Source organism: Chlorocebus sabaeus, chromosome 2 (genome assembly GCF_047675955.1).
Source record: "Chlorocebus sabaeus isolate Y175 chromosome 2, mChlSab1.0.hap1, whole genome shotgun sequence".
In the NCBI taxonomy this organism is placed as follows: Eukaryota; Metazoa; Chordata; class Mammalia; order Primates; family Cercopithecidae; genus Chlorocebus; species Chlorocebus sabaeus.
In genome coordinates, this window is record NC_132905.1 from 97,959,075 (window position 1) to 97,975,509 (window position 16,435).

Here is a 16,435-nt window from a genome sequence, read left to right on the forward strand (position 1 = left end):
TAAGCCTGGACGAAGTTTTGCTGCTGAATCAGACAGTTCGTTTTTGTTCTTTCATTCAACAAGTACTTACTGAGGGACCACCATGTGCCAGGCACTGTTCTAAATACAGGGAGGAATAAAACAAAATCCCTTTTTTTAATGGTGCTTACATGAAGGGGAAACAGGCAGAAAAGTAAATCTGTCACTTGCCGTCCGTAGTAGTAAGTTTGGGCTGTAGAAAGGGGCTCCCGTGAGGGGTGGGGCAGTATGTGCCGTTGGAGCTTGGATAGGGCACTGGAGTGGCCTCTCTTGGGGGGGGGGTGGCACTGGCACCAGAGGCCTGACTGAAATGTGGGAGTGCCCCATGAGAATCCTGGTGGGAGGGGAGCCTAACCAAGGGAACTGCTGGTGCAAGCCTGGGCTGGCGGGTCCGCACCACACTGCCGTGTGCTCCAGCAGCTCTGAGGATGCTGGTGCAGGGGCCGGGGCGGGTCAGCACCACACTGCCGTGTGCTCCAATAGCCCTGAGGATGCTGGTGCAGGGGCTGGGGCGGGTCCGCACCACACTGCCGTGTGCTCCAATAGCCCTGAGGATGCTGGTGCAGGGGCTGGGGCGGGTCCGCACCACACTGCCGTGTGCTCTAGCAGCTCTGAGGATGCTGGTGCAGGGCTGGGCTGGCGGGTCCACACCACACTGCCGTGTGCTCCAGCAGCTCTGAGGATGCTGGTGCAGGGGCCGGGGCGGGTCCGCACCACACTGCCGTGTGCTCCAGCAGCTCTGAGGATGCTGGTGCAGGGGCCGGGGCGGGTCCACACCACACTGCCGTGTGCTCCAGCAGCTCTGAGGATGCTGGTGCAGGGGCCGGGGCGGGTCCGCACCACACTGCCGTGTGCTCCTGGGCTCTGAGGAGAAGCTCCCGTCAGTGAAGGGAGCTTCAGTTCCTGCACACAATTGTGCAGCATTTAACCATGTCAGGATGACTGGTTATGACACCTCTCTGTTGGAGTGAGAAAAATAGATTCAAAGGTTTTTTCAATAATGATTGATGGACTTGTTATTATACATCGTTACGCTTATTTTAAGATCATATTTGAGTCTTTGGGGTATAAGTAAACCTCTGGGAGCCTTGCTGAAATTTGTGACAAGCAGTCATTCTTTTTTCTTCTGTGCGCTGCTACCAAGTCCTCCCTGTCCCTTCCTCTAGGAGCTTGACTCAGGGAGGTGACGTGGTTGAGTTAGGGAAATAAGGAAGGAATATGTAGTCTAAGGAAGACCAAAAGCCACCAGGATGGTCAGAGCAGGCAGCACTCCAGCCCGCAGGTAAAGATAAGGAAGCCCAGCCCCGCTGCAGCCCAAGACTAGAGCCCTCCCTCTGTCTGAGACAGAGCCTGTGCTCCCCTAACCATGTAGCCTGTTGGTCTCTGGGCAGCTTCCCGACCTGTTCAGCTCCCGCCTATGGCTTTCTGGGCATGGTAGGGTGGCGTGCCTTGTTGCTTGGGTCACGTTACCCTCATCTCGGCTGTCAGTGCCGGGAGCCGAATGGTGCACATCACTAGACCACAGTGGGTGGGCAGTGTTCTTAGAACAACTGGTTCTGAAGCTGCCTGTTTGCTCACCATCCTCAGCCTGAGCAGGAAGCTCAGGAAGGTGAAGTACCTGCAATCAGCACCTTTCATGATGTGTGTTTGTTTAGATGGTGCCAACTGGCTGACTTTTTTCTGCCAGCCAGTGAAGAGCTGGAACGGATTGATCCTCCGAAAGCCCATAGATATGGAGAAGCGGGAATCGATCCAGAGGCGAGAAGCCACGCTGTTAGATCTGCGCAGTTACCTGTTCTCTCGCCAGTGCACCTTGCTGCTCTTCCTGCAGAGGCCGTGGGAGGTGGCCCAGCGTGCCCTGGAGCTGCTGCACAACTGTGTGCAGGAACTGAAGCTCCTAGAAGTGAGTTGGCTCTTTTCCCAATTTACCCGTTTCTTGATTGTTCCAGGAGAAATCTCTGAACCTTGAGGTTCCAGGCATTGAACTGTTTGTGCTTAAGAAAGAGTTTTCTTTTCTGAATGTCTTTTATTTTCAATATATTATTTGCTTAGTTACTTTTTACATTGATTAATTGCTCAAAAATAGAACTCTGTTCTCAACATGGTGAAGTTTGTGCCGGTCCAGAGCAAGCCTCTTAGATGAGCTCAGTGGAGCTCACTGGCTGACTGCGGCCTGCGCTACTGCGTGAGCCGTCTCCACGGGGAAGCGTCACTCACCGGAGGGACCCGCAGAGCTAGGTTTTGCAGGTAGACATTTATTTCATCTCAGACATTTATTTCATGTAGACATTTATGTTATTTTTCTTTTCAGATAAATAGTTTTGCACATGGCCATGCAGGTAGCAATGTGAGTGACACACAGCAGGCTGTGCCCCATTGATTAGTAGTACGAAGCTTCGTGGAAGATATGTCATAAATTGTGTGTGTGTGTGCGCGGGCGCACGCTCACTTATTGGGTGTGTAAATGTAGTTAGTAAAGCATTTGCCTTTAGAGACAAATTCACCCGAGCACTAAACTGTTACTGCCTGTAGAACCGTGGACATTCTAGTGAGGTGGAAGGACTGTAGAGACCGTATCTAGTCTGGTGATTCTTGTTTCAGGGTCCTCTTTATCCAGAATAATTCACACACACAAACAAAATGATACTTACGACTTGAGGATTCGTGTACGTCCCTGCCACCCATCCCCTGGTTAAGATCTCCTGAGTGAGTGGTCTGATGCTGTTTTGTAAACAAGAAAACAGAGTCTGGAAGTGATTACGTCTGAAGAGTATAAGCCATTGATGGGGATGGTGTTTCATAATATAGGAACTTATTTTTGTGTGCTTGGTTTGAAATAATTTTAAGAGATTTAAATTTAATTAATGAAGATAAATGTATTTTTAGTTAATTTCAAAAGGAGAAATTCTTATTTCAGAGCCCAGCTCATTAGTACCTAGCCCAAGTCACAAACTCAGAAACTTAGGAATTTTTATCAAATGATTTTTCTTCGCCTAATGAAGCAAATGCGGAAAGGCAACATTTTCCACCTCGAAGTGGCACTCTGGGCTGCCTGTAATCCCCTGGATGGAGAGACTGCTTGGGCTGCTCAGCTGTAACTGCAGGCTGGGGGCGGGGCTGTGGGGGACCATGCACTCCTGGAGCCGGGCGCTCTGTTCACGTGTGCCTCGGGCTTTCACCTGATGTTGAGATTTTTGTCTTACTAGCCGATTGGGGAAAAAATTGAAGTATTCAAGTCCAGATGATTCAGACATGACGTCTTCTGAGTGAGACGACCCCAGGAGGGCTGACTGGAAAGAGCTGTTGCCCATTTTGGGACAGATGTAGAAAACCTCAGAGGATGGCACAGACCCAGTCCCTTTATTGCTGGTCTCCGCCAATTCATGAACACCAGGATTTAAGAATCTCAAGTTGTTTTTCCAGCTTCAGAAGGTTACCTGGGAATAGCATGACTACCAACCTGTAGAGGGAGGAGAAAAATCCCCACAGCCAGGTGGGGCCAGTGCAGAGCAGGCTGACCTGGGGTGGGGTGGGGGGAGACTGTGCCCTGCAACTGAGGAGGCCACTGGCCCAAAGCAGCTCCACCAGGAGGGAAGCGGGCACCTCCACCCCCCTGCCCTTCCCTCTGAACTCCTCCGGGCACTCTGGAAGCTAGAGGCCAGGGAGCCCACTGATGTGTTACATATAGCTCCCCCAACAGAGAACAGGGCGGCAGGGTGTGGAAAGTGGATCTGAGAGGCCAAGCAGAGAGGTCCGGTACTGCATGGAGATGGCATTCCCTTTTCCTCTTCTGGTGCTGCTCACTAGTGTGCTTGCCCCACCACGGCTGCCCTCCTGTGGGCGTGCGCAGGTGCCATGGAGGCCTGGAGGAGCAGCGGCATAGTGTGTAGCGCTGCACTCACTCCCCGCAGAGTTGCATGCTTACCTCCTCCGGTGGGTTGTCCTCCTGTGGAGCAGGTTGTCAGGGACTTCCTAGCGGTTCTCCTGGGTTCTGGAATGCCTGTGGCCCTTGTGGAAGGAGGTTGAAGTAGGTCTGTTATTACCTTGTGGCTGGAAGGAGAAATGTGTAAGTAATAGAGGGTGTGGGTTCTGGAGTTCCTTGGAGCGTCGGGGTTCGCAGGAGCCACACGGGGTCTGTTGGCTCCTCTGGGCGCTCGTCTGCAGGGCCGGGAAGTCACTGAGGTATTTTCAAGGCTTTGTATTGTGTGAGGAGCCTCTTATCCATGGTGTATTTTCTGAGCCCTTTGCTTTACTGAATGAAGTTGTTGTCTCCTTGGCCTTTCCTTGAGTGGAAGCTGCCCCCATTGCTTTTAGTCATAGCTATTGCACTTCTTTGCGATGTTGAGTTCTGTGTCTCCAGTGAGAGGAGGTGGCCAAAACTGAATGCTGGATTTGAGGCAAGGACGTGCCACCCACTGATGACTTTCTCACAGTCTCTCAGTCTCTTTCCTTCTAAGAACCCACTTCCTGTTTCCTCACCTCCTTCTGATGCACACAACTGGCTGCGCCTCCTTACATGCGCTGTGCCTGTCAGACTCCCAGGCCAGAGAGGACAGCCTCCCTTGTCACTTGTGTTGAAGCGCATGCAGTCCTTTTTGCACACTTTGCTCCTGAGTTTGATCAAAACTGAGATTCACACTGTTTACTTAGAGGGCTTCGCCAGTAGCTTCACATCAGAAGTGTTTCTCTTCCTCTCCCTTTTTCTTTTCTTTCTTTTTTTTTTTTTTTTTTTTGAGATGGAGTCTCACTCTGTTGCCCAGGCTGGAGTGCAGTGGCGCGATCTCGGCTCACTGCAGACTCTGCCTCCCAGGTTCACGCTATTCTCCTGCCTCAGCCTCCTAAGTAGCTGGGACTACAGGTGCCCACCACTGCGCCTGGCTAATTTTTTGTATTTTTTTTTTTTAGTAGAGACAGGGTTTCACCGTGTTAGCCAGGATGGTCTTCGTCTCCTGACCTCGTGATCCGCCTGTGTCGGCCTCCCAGAGTGCTGGGATTATGGGCATGAGCTACTGTGCCCAGCCTTCTCTCCCTTTTTCTAAATTTTTGAATTTTTTGGTAGAGATGAGTCTCACCATGTTGCCCAGGCTGGTCTGGAGCTCCTGGGCTCAAGTGATCCTCCCTGCTCACCTCCCAAAGTGCTGGGATTACAGGTCTGAACCGCCCCTGGCTGTGGTTTTCTCTCTCGTGCAGTAGTTTTTATTCCAGTCTAGTTGTTAGGATTTTTTGGTGAGAGTCGGGTTTTAGGGCCACAGTTGAGCAGAGGCCAGGGGGTAGGTGCACCACGGTCAGCTGCAGATCCCACGTCCCAGTTTTGAGTGGGTGGCTTATAAAACATGTCCTGCTAACATCCTGCTTGCTTTATCAGTTGATTTGAAGTACCTCATTTATTTAAAGAGAACAGGGGGCACCGAAGTGGTCAGCTGTGATGGAAACCAGCACTGCCTTTGTAGTAGGGCTCGATCCACATTCCAGGGTGGACGGGGGCTGAGAAAGAGAGCAAGATGGCCAGATAGAGGCCTCTACACTGTGGGTGCCGCTTACTAGCCTTGGCCCACTCCCGTTATGGAAAACGTGTTAAGAATGGAGATTGTGCCTACCTGCTGGGGTGAGCGGTAACACCCGTGAAGTGAGGCCAGTTGCGCATGAGTTCAGGATCCTCCTTCACAGAATATTTCCTCTCTTTTTTCTGTAGCAATTTCTAATTTTCCCTCCATTTACAAAAGTTGAATGTTTTCTCTGTGTAAATTTGGAAAATACAGACAAATACACAGAAGAAAATGTCGTTGCATTTGCTAGCGGGAAGAGGTTCCCTTTTTTTTGTGTCCGTGGCCTTCTTATGTATAGATGAACTGCAATGATTTCCTTGCTCCTATTTGGGCATTTGAATTCTTCAAAATTCTTTGCAATTGCAGTAGTTTGTATCCTTATACGTACATCTTTGTGTGTAAATTCATACAAGTAGAATTGGAAGGTCGAAGATAGACATGGTTTTAAAGCTGTTAATATATGTTGTCAGTTCGTCCACCAGAAAGGTCTTCCCATTTTCAGTGATGCTGGTGATGCCTGTTTTCCTGCACCTTTGGTAAGAAAAAAGTATGATACGTATACATTTTGTTGCCAAATTAAAAGAATGAGGAAGATACTTTCTAGAACGCCATAATGTGTTTGTTACAGTGATTGCCCAAGTGATTTTTTAGGGGGTTTGGAATGTGTTTCATTCAGCACTATTTGACCTTTTATCAGCGTAGAATCTGGTTCGGTAACTGTGTAGGCCTAGCAGGGTCAGGACTCCTCCTGACCCCAGGAAAGTCACCCAGCCTAGCCTGTGGCATGGAGGAACCGCGCATGGGACGCCATCAGAGTTAGCTGGCCAGTTTGTGAACAGAGGCTGTGTGTGGCCAACCTGCAGGTTGAACCAGAGGAAGAAGGTTTACAGTCAAAGCTGGCCGGTTGGGATCGGTATTCTGAGGTGCAGGCCTGGCACAGGACAAAGGCAGAGATGTAGTGGAGGGATGTAGGTTGTGTTTACTGAGGGCTTACAGTGTACCTGACACCCTGCTGGGTGGGTGCTTTCATGGGGAGGTGGAGGATCTTGTGTGCCCCTGAGCCATGAGGACCTGAGCTGGAGGAGGAGGGGTGGTTGTGAGAGCTGTTGCCGAAGAACTGATGGCTCCGTGGACAAAAGGAAAGAGAGGACTGTCAAGAATCATTCAAGACACATTTCCTTGCCTGCCAGGCACTGTGGGAGACAGGGATAGATAGGGGGTGCGCATAAATGAAGAGGAAAGGGCCTCACCTACCGGCATGAGGCCGCCACGGGTCATCAGCACAGTGTCCAAGTAGTGACGAAGTGTTGTGTGTGCACAGGGGACCGTAAGGGAGGGAAAGGCAGCTTTGCTGGGTGCCTCAGGTCAGCTTGGTAAACATTTGCAGGTGCCCAATAGTTGCTAGGGAAGCTTTCTAGAGGATGCCCTGTGTGAACTCCGTTAAAAAGATTCATTCAGGCTGGGCGCAGTGGCTCACGCCTGTAATCCCAGCACTTTGGGAGGCTGAGGTGGGCGGGTCATGAGATCGGGAGTTTGAGACCAGCCTGGCCAGTATGGTGAATCCCCATCTCTACTAAAAATACAAAACTTAGCTGGGCATGATGGCGGGCTCCTGTAATCCCAGCTACTTGGGAGGCTGAGGCAGGAGAATTGCTTGAGCCTGGGAGGCAGAGCTTGCAGTGAGCCGAGATTACACCACTGCACTCCAGCCTGGGTGAAAGAGCGAGACGCCGTCTCAAAAGGGGGGAAAAAAAAAAAGGATTCATTCACTCAGCATATCTTCACTGAGCATCTGTTTTGTGCCAACCATTGTGGTAGGCACTGTATTTTCAGCAGAGAGTGAAGTAGAATTCCTGGCTTTACGAAGCTTACATGCTAGGGAATGAGTAGGGGGAGTAAGAATTCACCAGGTAGATGTGACTGCTGGTGGCACGGGAGAGTGCGTTTCAGGCAGAGAAGGTGGTGTTACCGAAGGTGTTCTGAAGGAGTCTGGTCTCACTGGAACTTCAGGGGCGAGGCAGGCTTTGGTGACAATGAAGGGAGATTCTGAAGTTCTTTGTGTGTCACTTTGAAGGTTGCCCTTTGTCCTGTAGCCAGTAGCGAGCCATGAAAGGTTAGGACCTAGTGAGGAGGCAGAGGGCAGAGAGAGGTGAAGAATTTGGAAACTTCTGCCATAGTCCAAGGGAGAAGGTGGAGTTCCAAAAAGCAGTTGAGGTAGATTTTGTTGTTTATCATTATTATTATTTGAGACACTCTGTCGCCCAGGCTGGAGTGCAGTGGTGTGATCTTGGCTCACTGTAGCTTCTGCCTCCAGGGTTCAAGCAATTCTCCTGCCTCAGCCACTAGAGTAGCCGGGATTACAGGCACGCACCACCATGCCCAGCTAATTTTTGTAGTTTTTGATAGAGATGGGGTTTCACTATGTTGCCCAGGCTGGTCTTGAACTCCTGAGCTCAAGCGATCAACCCTCCTCGGCCTCCCAAAGGGCTAGAATTAGCACCCAGCCGGTAGATTTTAAATAAATGGGTTCAAGAAAAAGTTAGTGAATTGGTGGTTCTGGGTCCACTGGATATCCATATGTAAAAACAAATCTTGGTCTCACCCCATAAACAAGATTAATTCCAGGTGTAGTTTTGGACTAAACATGAAAAATAAAATAAGAAAACTCTAGAAGATAACATGGGAAAATATCTTGGGGACCTTAAGGTTGGCAAGTATTTCTTAAATAGAACATGAAACCCTTATGGTTATGCACCAGCTGTGAAGGAAGCCGGCCCTCCATTAGACCACATAAACATCAGCGCTTCTCTTCCCTGAAAGGTCCTCTGGAAAGGAGGAAAAAGGCCTTCCGCAGCTTGGAAGTACGAACAGTATATGCAGAGAAGAAAGGGCCCTTATCCAGCATGTACTGTGAAGAACTCACATACATCAATGCAGAAAGACTGACCAACCAATAGAAAAACAGGCAAGAGAGGAAATCCAAATGGCCAATAAACATATGAAAAGGGGCTCAGTCTCATGAATCATAGCGAAATGCAAACTGAAACCATTGTTAATGAAGTACCAGCACACACCAGCAGAATGGCCAGGATGGAAAGGCTTTCCTCGGGTATTGGTGGGAGGGTGGAGACACTGGCGCTCGTTCACTGATGGCAGTGTGCACCACTGGAAGCGCTTTGGAAGGCTGTTTGCGGTATCTAGCGGGCGTCGCCGTCACGGCACATGCCCATGACCCAGCAGACCAGCCCTGCTACGTGCAGACACATGCACACACACACGCATCAGAAGGCAAGTACAGAGGCATTTGTGGCACTGTGAGTCATCAGAGCTAGAAACGGGGAAGAACCCAAATGTTCATCTCGTCCAAGGGATGACGACACGGCACTGTGGCCCTGCGGTGCGCTAGGGTACGGTGGTGAACGTGACTGGGTCGTAGTGGATGACTCTAACCAACCTCAGGTTGAGCTAAAGAAGTTGAGGGCATACCTTTTTTTCTTTTTCCTAGATGGAGTCTTGCTCTGTCGCCCAGGCTGAAGTGCAGTGGCGTGATCTTGGCTCACTGCAACCTCCACCTCCTGGATTCAAGCGATAAGAGAATGGAAAATTTTTTGATTCCTTGTATCTAAAGTTCACAGTGAAACTACACCAGTCTGCTGTGAGCTCTCTGGCAGGTGGAGGGGCTGGTGACTGGCAGGGAGTTCCTGCAGGAGCTACTGCTCTGATTCTGCTTTCATGGGTGGCATATCAGGCGTTCACCTGGGACTCCTGCACCTTCCAGTGTGTGGGCTGCACTCAAATGGTAGGGGTATCAAAAGGAAGAACAAGAATGCCTTTACTTTTATACTTGAAAGTGGCAAAATGGCACTTGCCATTGCTAATACAGCGATCAGGAGAGGAGGAGGGGCTTTAAGGAAAATTAATATAAATTAAGAATTAGTTTCAAAAGTCTGTTATTCACAAAAGATGATATCCAAATGGCCAAGAAGTGTCTGACGGCCCATTAGGGAAATGTGAGTTTTCTGGAGACGGTGAAGCCACCACCTGGTTCCAGAGTGAGGTGTCCAAGCTGCATGCTCTGCCATTCAGTCTCAGGCTCTCGGGGCAGAGCGGAGGCTTGGTGTTTGTTGTGTTGGGTGCTGTGGCATGCTGGGTGGCAGATGCCACCATAGAGGCATGGCTTTCGTAATGTTGGCTGAAGTGCCCATTTTCTGTGTCAGCCACTGTTTAGGAGCAAGGGGCTGACACTTGTTTGGACGACTCAAAGCCGTGAAGCCATGGCTGCAGAACAATCGCTCTTTTCCAGAGTTTGTGAGACTTTTGTGTTTTATTCTCAAGCTGCACTATAGTGGGTAAAATGAGCCCGGATGGCTCTGGCACTCTCTTCCCTTCCCCCGCGCTCTTGCGTCTCTGCTGCAGGGATGCTGGGGGGAGAAGAGTGCTGGCGCTGCCTGTGTTCCGCTGTGAGTAGCCTGGCGCACTCGGGGCTGGGGGCGTCTTCGGAGTCTGAGAAGGTGTCCCTCAGTTGAGGCAGGGGTAACATTGCAAATAGTTTTACCCATGGTAGCCAAACACTGGAAACAACCCAGACACTTAAAAGGAGTGGATAAATAAACTGTGGCCAACTTGTGGAAAGGTTTAATAAGCAGCAGTGAAAAAGAACAGGCTGACAGACTCCGCAAGGTTGAATCTTAAAGAGACTGTGTTGAATTAAAGAAGCCCCATGTACAAAAGAGGACGTGCTGTGTGATTTCATTATGTGAAGTTCACAAATCAGCCAGAAGGAATTGATGGTGGCCGAAGTCAGGATAGGGGGTGCCTCTTTGGGGTGGGTCTTGACTAGGAAAAGGGACTTGAGAGAACCTTCTAGAATAATGTTGTTGCTTGATTAGGTGGTGGTTACATTTGTAAAAATCATGGACCTCTAAATTTAGGGTTTGCACCCCTCACATACCTTGTTGTATATATTTTGCCACTTGTTTTTTCAAAGCAATGAAAAAGTATCACTGCAATGAAGTTGTAAATAAATTGTTTCGTTAACATGTCTGGAAGTCTTCCATGTCCCACTGTGGAAGGTCTCGCTGCTGCAGAGCCCACCTCTGTCAGGCCCTGGAAAGTATAGAGAAGAAGCAGAGTGCCCGGCCCCCTTTGGGGTGTTACCTGGGGTTTGGGTGGGAGCTAAGAGACACACACAGTAAGTAGTAACATACTGCAGAAAGGCTTGTGTATGCCACATCACTTGCCCAATTCATATGCGTGTCTTTCTTTTCCATAGAAGTTTTAAAATGATGTGTGATAGGAAGTGTAGGGAGCTGTGATTCTCCTGGGAAACAGAGCACGGAGCCAGGGAGCACTCGCAGCCAAGACCAGAGCAGGCCCCGGGGAGGCTTCGCACTGTGGGAGGTGTGAGTTCCAGAGGGAGGGGTGGCCGAGCTCACCTTCAGGTTTCTGTTATTCAGTGACAGCCTGCCCTGTACCTTGGCGTGGGTGTGTGCAGGACCTGCCTGCTCTCTCCCTCCTCTTCCGGGGTGGAAGTTGAAGGTGAAGTCTCAGCAGTCAGTGGCCAATGGCTGCCACTAGATTTTGTTGTTTTTATTCCAGAAAAGCTGCTACTACCTGATGCTGCTACTTTTTTAATACTGTCGTTCAAGCTTACCAAAGTGGGACTTGCTCTTTGCAGGAGAAAAATATACCAAGAACTGTTCTATAATCATGCCACGCAGTAATTAATGCCATCGTTGGCATTTTGGTGTATCATTTGGGAGCCTTTCTGAGGTGCACCTGTGCTCTCAGGCGGCTCCTCAGCTCTCGGCTGCTGCTGTTCCCTGCTGACTTAGTCAGCGCCTGGTGCCTCGGCTGCTCCTGCTTCTGCATCCAGCGCCCTCTGCCGCGGCTCCCCTGCTGTAGCCCTTGGGCTTTATCTCCCTTCTCTGTGGATGCATCTTGACCACAAGCCCTGTACGCCTTCCTGCTTTGTAGGAGTCTCTTGTGGTCGGTCTCCTAGGAGGTTTTTTTTGTTTTGTTTTGTTTTGTTTTGTTTTGAGATGGAGTTTCGCTATTGTTGCTCAGGCTGGAGTGCAGTGGCATGATCTTGGCTCACAGCAACCTCCACCTCTCGGATTCAAATGATTCTCCTGTCTCAGCCTCTCGAGTAGCTGGGATTACAGGCACATGCCACCACACCCTGCTAATTTTTGTATTTTTAGTAGAGACAGGGTTTCATCATATTGGTCAGGCTGGTCTCAAACTCCTGACCTCAGGTGATCCACCCACCTCGGCCTCCCAAAGTGCTGGGATTACAGGTGTGAGCCACCGTACCTGGCCTCTCCTAGGACGTCTTTCTGTCACCAGTGTGTGCCCAGGGGAGGCACATGTTAACAGAAGCTTTTGCGCAGTGGGTACTTGTGGTGGTATCATCTTGGGAGATGAAAAGTATCCCAGATCTCCTGGCACTTGGGAACCAGGCGGGCCTGCAAGGTGCAGTCAGCCTGCTCCAGGTCTGCTCTGGTTTGACTGATGAGGACGCTTATCAGTCAGAGGGACACGCTCTGTCCAGGATCTCAAAGCTGCGTCCTGCTGCCCCGCTTTTCTGCGCCTTCCCTCAGTGGGGTGTGTTTGGGTGAGAGAGTTGCACAGCTTTCTGAAAGTGGCTTCGTATTACACAGTTTTTGTCCTGTGCTGATTTTTTTCCCCATAAGATTTAAGTAGCGTATCTTATTTTTCAAAAATTGGGCATTTTAGCTTTTATGGGAACATTTGATGGCAGTCTGTTCCTTCCTTGTTGGTTCTAGGTCCTTTATTTGTGCTCAGGGTGCCTTGCAAGAGTTCTTATGGGAGTCAGTTTCCCCGGCAGTAGCAGCTCATCACCTGTTGACTGGTGATTTGAAGAGCACCGGTGAACACATTTCACCAAAACTAAGACACGTCATGAAGTTAGTGCCACCAGAGAAAAAGCCAGCATTGCCACTGAAGAGTGTGAGGTGCCACTTGATTAAGAGAAACGTTTCTATTTCAGAGGTGCTAGAATGTGGGGGACGCTGCATCTTACAGAGCAGGCGCTTTTGCTTTTCCGATGGTGTTTCTTTTTTGTTTTTAAGTGGAAAGGCTCAAGGAAATACAGAAGCAGAGAGGATAGCGTAATGCGTGCGTGGGACCCAGGAGCAGTCAGAGTAGGCGCGGTGCCTGGCCAGCTCTGCTTCGTCTGCGTCCTTGTTCACTTGCCCTGGGACGTTTTTCAAATACAGACATTGGGTTTCTCCTGTAAATACTGCAGTGTATCGGGAGCAGTAGGGAGCTCTTCTTCCCAGACATAATTGTACTGTCTTTATCACGCCTGAAGAGTGAACTGTAAGTCCTCCTGTGATATTTCTACTCAGTATTCAGTTTCTGCTGTTGAACGTGATCTTTCTTAAATGTGAGCAAACAGTCATCTGAAGTCTTAGTTTTCCCTCCCCAAGTGACACTGATGTGTGGCCAATCCTCACTCTTAAAGTAAATGATCATATTTGGTCTTTTTCTAGGCTTTTCCTTTTTTTAAAAAAAAAAAATATTTTTCTGTATATATTTTTCAGAACTAGACCTGCAGAGGCTTTTTCTTAATAAGGTTTTCAAAAATACAATAATTGAAAGTTATACCTAAAACCTGATAACACATTTGAATATAGGTCACACTGCTTTTCTCCTCCCATGTGAGTGTAGATGATTAGTTTCTCTCTCCTGTAGCTCTGCAGATCACAGCGCTGTTAGATGAGGTGGCTGCTTGAGGGAGGGAGGGTTTCACACATTGAAGCTAGAGCATGTGGGTTTGTTCAAGCTACAGCTCTCCCGGAGAAAGAGCTCTCACACGTTCACACTTGCACCCCCACAGGTCTCCGTCCCGCCTGGTGCTCTGGACTGCTGGGTGTTTCTGAGCTGTCTGGAGGTGTTGCAGAGGATAGAAGGCTGCTGTGACCGGGCGCAGATCGACTCAAACATTGCCCACACTGTGGGGCTGTGGAGCTATGCCACAGAAAAGGTGCCTACCTGCTCAAGTGTGGAACGCTCGTGTTGTCTCTGCAGCCATGCCTGGGTGGTGGAGGAAGTCTGCTGTTTGGAGCTGCTTTCCTCCTGCTTATTTAGATCATGATGCATCCACTTTAGTGGCTGTAGGAGGTGTCTGGGTGCAACCAAAGAAGTCATAGTTCCCTACCACATGTTGATGTAGTCAGTGGACAGCAGGCATTTGCTGTGCTCCTGTGAAAGTGACTCTGTACCCTGAGTCGGGGGACATGGAGGGTGGTGCGGAAATCTCACCTCAGCAGGCAGAGCTGTGCTGGTGTGTGCAGCAGGTAGGCTGACCGGGCGTGGCTTCTGCAGGTGCAGGCGGAGTGTGGGGAACTCAGGGAGCTGAAGGGCAGAAGCAGAGGATTCCCGCCCTCCAGGTCTTACTGGGAGCTGTTGTGTAGGATGTAGTTTGTATCCAGATTTGAGTCATTTGGGTAGGAAAGCTAAATTTCTTCTAGAATTTAGCTGGATTTGAATTGTTATATTTAAATTCTTGAATTCCCTGCTGACTCTTATGGCAAATTAATTGAAATTGTGAATTTATCTTAACAGTTAAAGTCCTTGGGCTATCTGTGTGGACTTGTGTCAGAGAAAGGACCTAACTCAGAGGATCTCAACAGGACAGTTGACCTTTTGGCAGGTTTGGGAGCTGAGCGACCAGAAACAGGTACTTTTTTGTATGTACCTATGTTAGTGGTGAGGTGGACAATAATGAAAATGTCCTTTGCAAGTTGGCACATTTAACCCAGGTTCTAATAGTAATCATATTACTCACCATTAGGAAAATTATACCCATTATTAGCTGACTGGATTGAAGCACCTGATATTTTACCTTTTAACAGCATAATGCAATATTAGAAATAGTTGAAGGAATTGGAAGGAGTTTGAGAAATGTAGCTGAGTTTCTCCTGGGCTTAAGGGACTTTATAGTTCTTGTTCAAATGCACCACTCTCTCTCCGAATTACAGATGATCTGTTTTTCTAACAGTACAACCTGACGGTTTTTTTTTTTTTTTTTTTTTTTTAAAGAGACGGGGTCTCACTGTCTTGCCCAGACTGGAGTGCAGTGGCACAATCTTGGCTCATTGCAGCTTTGACCTCCTGGGCTCAAGGGATCCTCTTGCCTCAACCTGCCAAGTAGCTGGGACTACAGGTGTGTGCTACCACACTTGGCTAATTTTTTTAAATTTTTTGTAGAGATGGAGTATTGCTGTATTGCCCAGGCTGGTCTCAAACTCCTGGCCTCAAGTGATCCTCCTGCCCTGGCCTCCCAGAAAACTTTTTTTAAATAAATTGGCCGGGCACAGTGGCTCACGCCTGTAATCCCAGCACTTTGGGAGGCCGAGGTGGGCAGATCACTTGAGGTTGGGAATTCGAGACCAGCCTGACCAACATGGAGAAACCCCGTCTCTACTAAAAATGCAAAATTAGCTGGGCATGGTGGCGCATGCCTGTAATCCCAACTACTCCGGAGGCTGAGGCAGGAGAATTGCTTGAATCTGGGAGGTGGATGTTGCAGTGAGCCAAGATTGCTCCATTGCGCTCCAGCCTGGGCAACAAGAGTGACACTCCATTCAAAAACGAAAAAAAGAAAAAAATTCTCCTGATTAATAAGGCTCTTTGAAAGGAGCATTACTCATTGTTTTAAGTGTTTAAGGGAAAAAATACTTAGTATTTATATTTCACTGTTTCAACTTGAGACCATTTCAGATCATTTCAAAAGTAATTTAATTCATTGGAGTATTTGTAAAATATGTTTCTAAAAAGTCTAGTTCTAAAGATCAGAGAAAAGCATGACACAAAAGTGTTTTGACTGTTTTATGAATATGTGAATTGAAAGAGAATATACATAATCATATAGTTTCAGTTGGCATTGGCCATATTTATAATTTCACAAGAGTCAGGTGGGGTCATCTGCCTGCAGTATGTGAAGGTGAATGTAAAGTCATGTGACTGGACATAATGAAGATGAAGAAGGACTCTTGTTTCTTTCTGTTTAAGCCAACACAGCTCAGAGTCCTTATAAGAAACTGAAAGAAGCATTATCATCAGTGGAAGCTTTTGAAAAACACTACTTAGTAAGTATTAACAAGTGTTCAATGTTTGTTCCATGAATACCTGTCTCTAGAAGGCCTGATGAGTTGGGAAGGAGCTGGTATTGGGGGCCCCTTCTTGTTAGTTTTTTTAGTTTCTTTGGTACCTGGGGAGTTGTGGACAAAACATGGAATAGTTGTTCATCAAATGCGTATTAGTACCCATGGTACCATATTAGGCATGGAATCATCTTTGAATATTTACAGTTTTGTTCAAATTGGGTTTTCTCACACAGAAATTATAAGAGAGGATAATGAATACTTTTCTTTGTAAAAAGGAGTAATTTGGACTTGGGCAGAGCTGTTGTATTTGATTTTGAACGATTTAAATTAGCGAAACTTTAAAAAACGGTGTAGGTAGAAGTGTGGTGGGTCAGCATCATCCCTGGGGTCATGGGTAACTCGAGCATTTGGACTGCCTGTAATGGCCGTACCTCTTACACACACGGGTATGAAAAATATCCAGCACGTCACCCACATGCAGAATGTCCTTGGAAAAGTTAGATGTTTTGGATGAGTTTGTGGGTTTCTTTTATTATTATGCTTCATAATTTTTACACAGGTTACCAGTTTTGATTATAACAGAAAAGCTCAACACAAAAATAGATGCAAAGGAAAAAATAATGTTATATTAATAACACGTCTTCTGCAGGCTGGGCCTGGTGGCTCACGCCTGTAATTCAGCACTTTGGGAGGCTGAGGCGGGTGGATCACTTGAAGTCAGGAGTTTGAGACCAG

General features: G+C 48.3%; 1 protein-coding gene across 5 annotated transcripts in view; it reads left to right on the forward strand.

The window, feature by feature from the left end:
- TRAPPC10 (trafficking protein particle complex subunit 10) overlaps positions 1-16,435 on the forward strand; it is a 96,136-nt gene that overhangs the window by 51,826 nt on the left and 27,875 nt on the right. For 4 of the 5 annotated variants that reach the window (XM_073010971.1, XM_073010978.1, XM_073010976.1 and 1 more), the window contains 4 exons: positions 1,674-1,921; positions 13,429-13,575; positions 14,157-14,271; positions 15,606-15,682. In XM_073010971.1, the coding sequence (XP_072867072.1) occupies positions 1,674-1,921; positions 13,429-13,575; positions 14,157-14,271; positions 15,606-15,682 (587 nt within the window). The remainder of the gene's footprint in view (positions 1-1,673; positions 1,922-13,428; positions 13,576-14,156; positions 14,272-15,605; positions 15,683-16,435) is intronic. The other variant, XM_073010988.1, reaches the window with a different exon arrangement.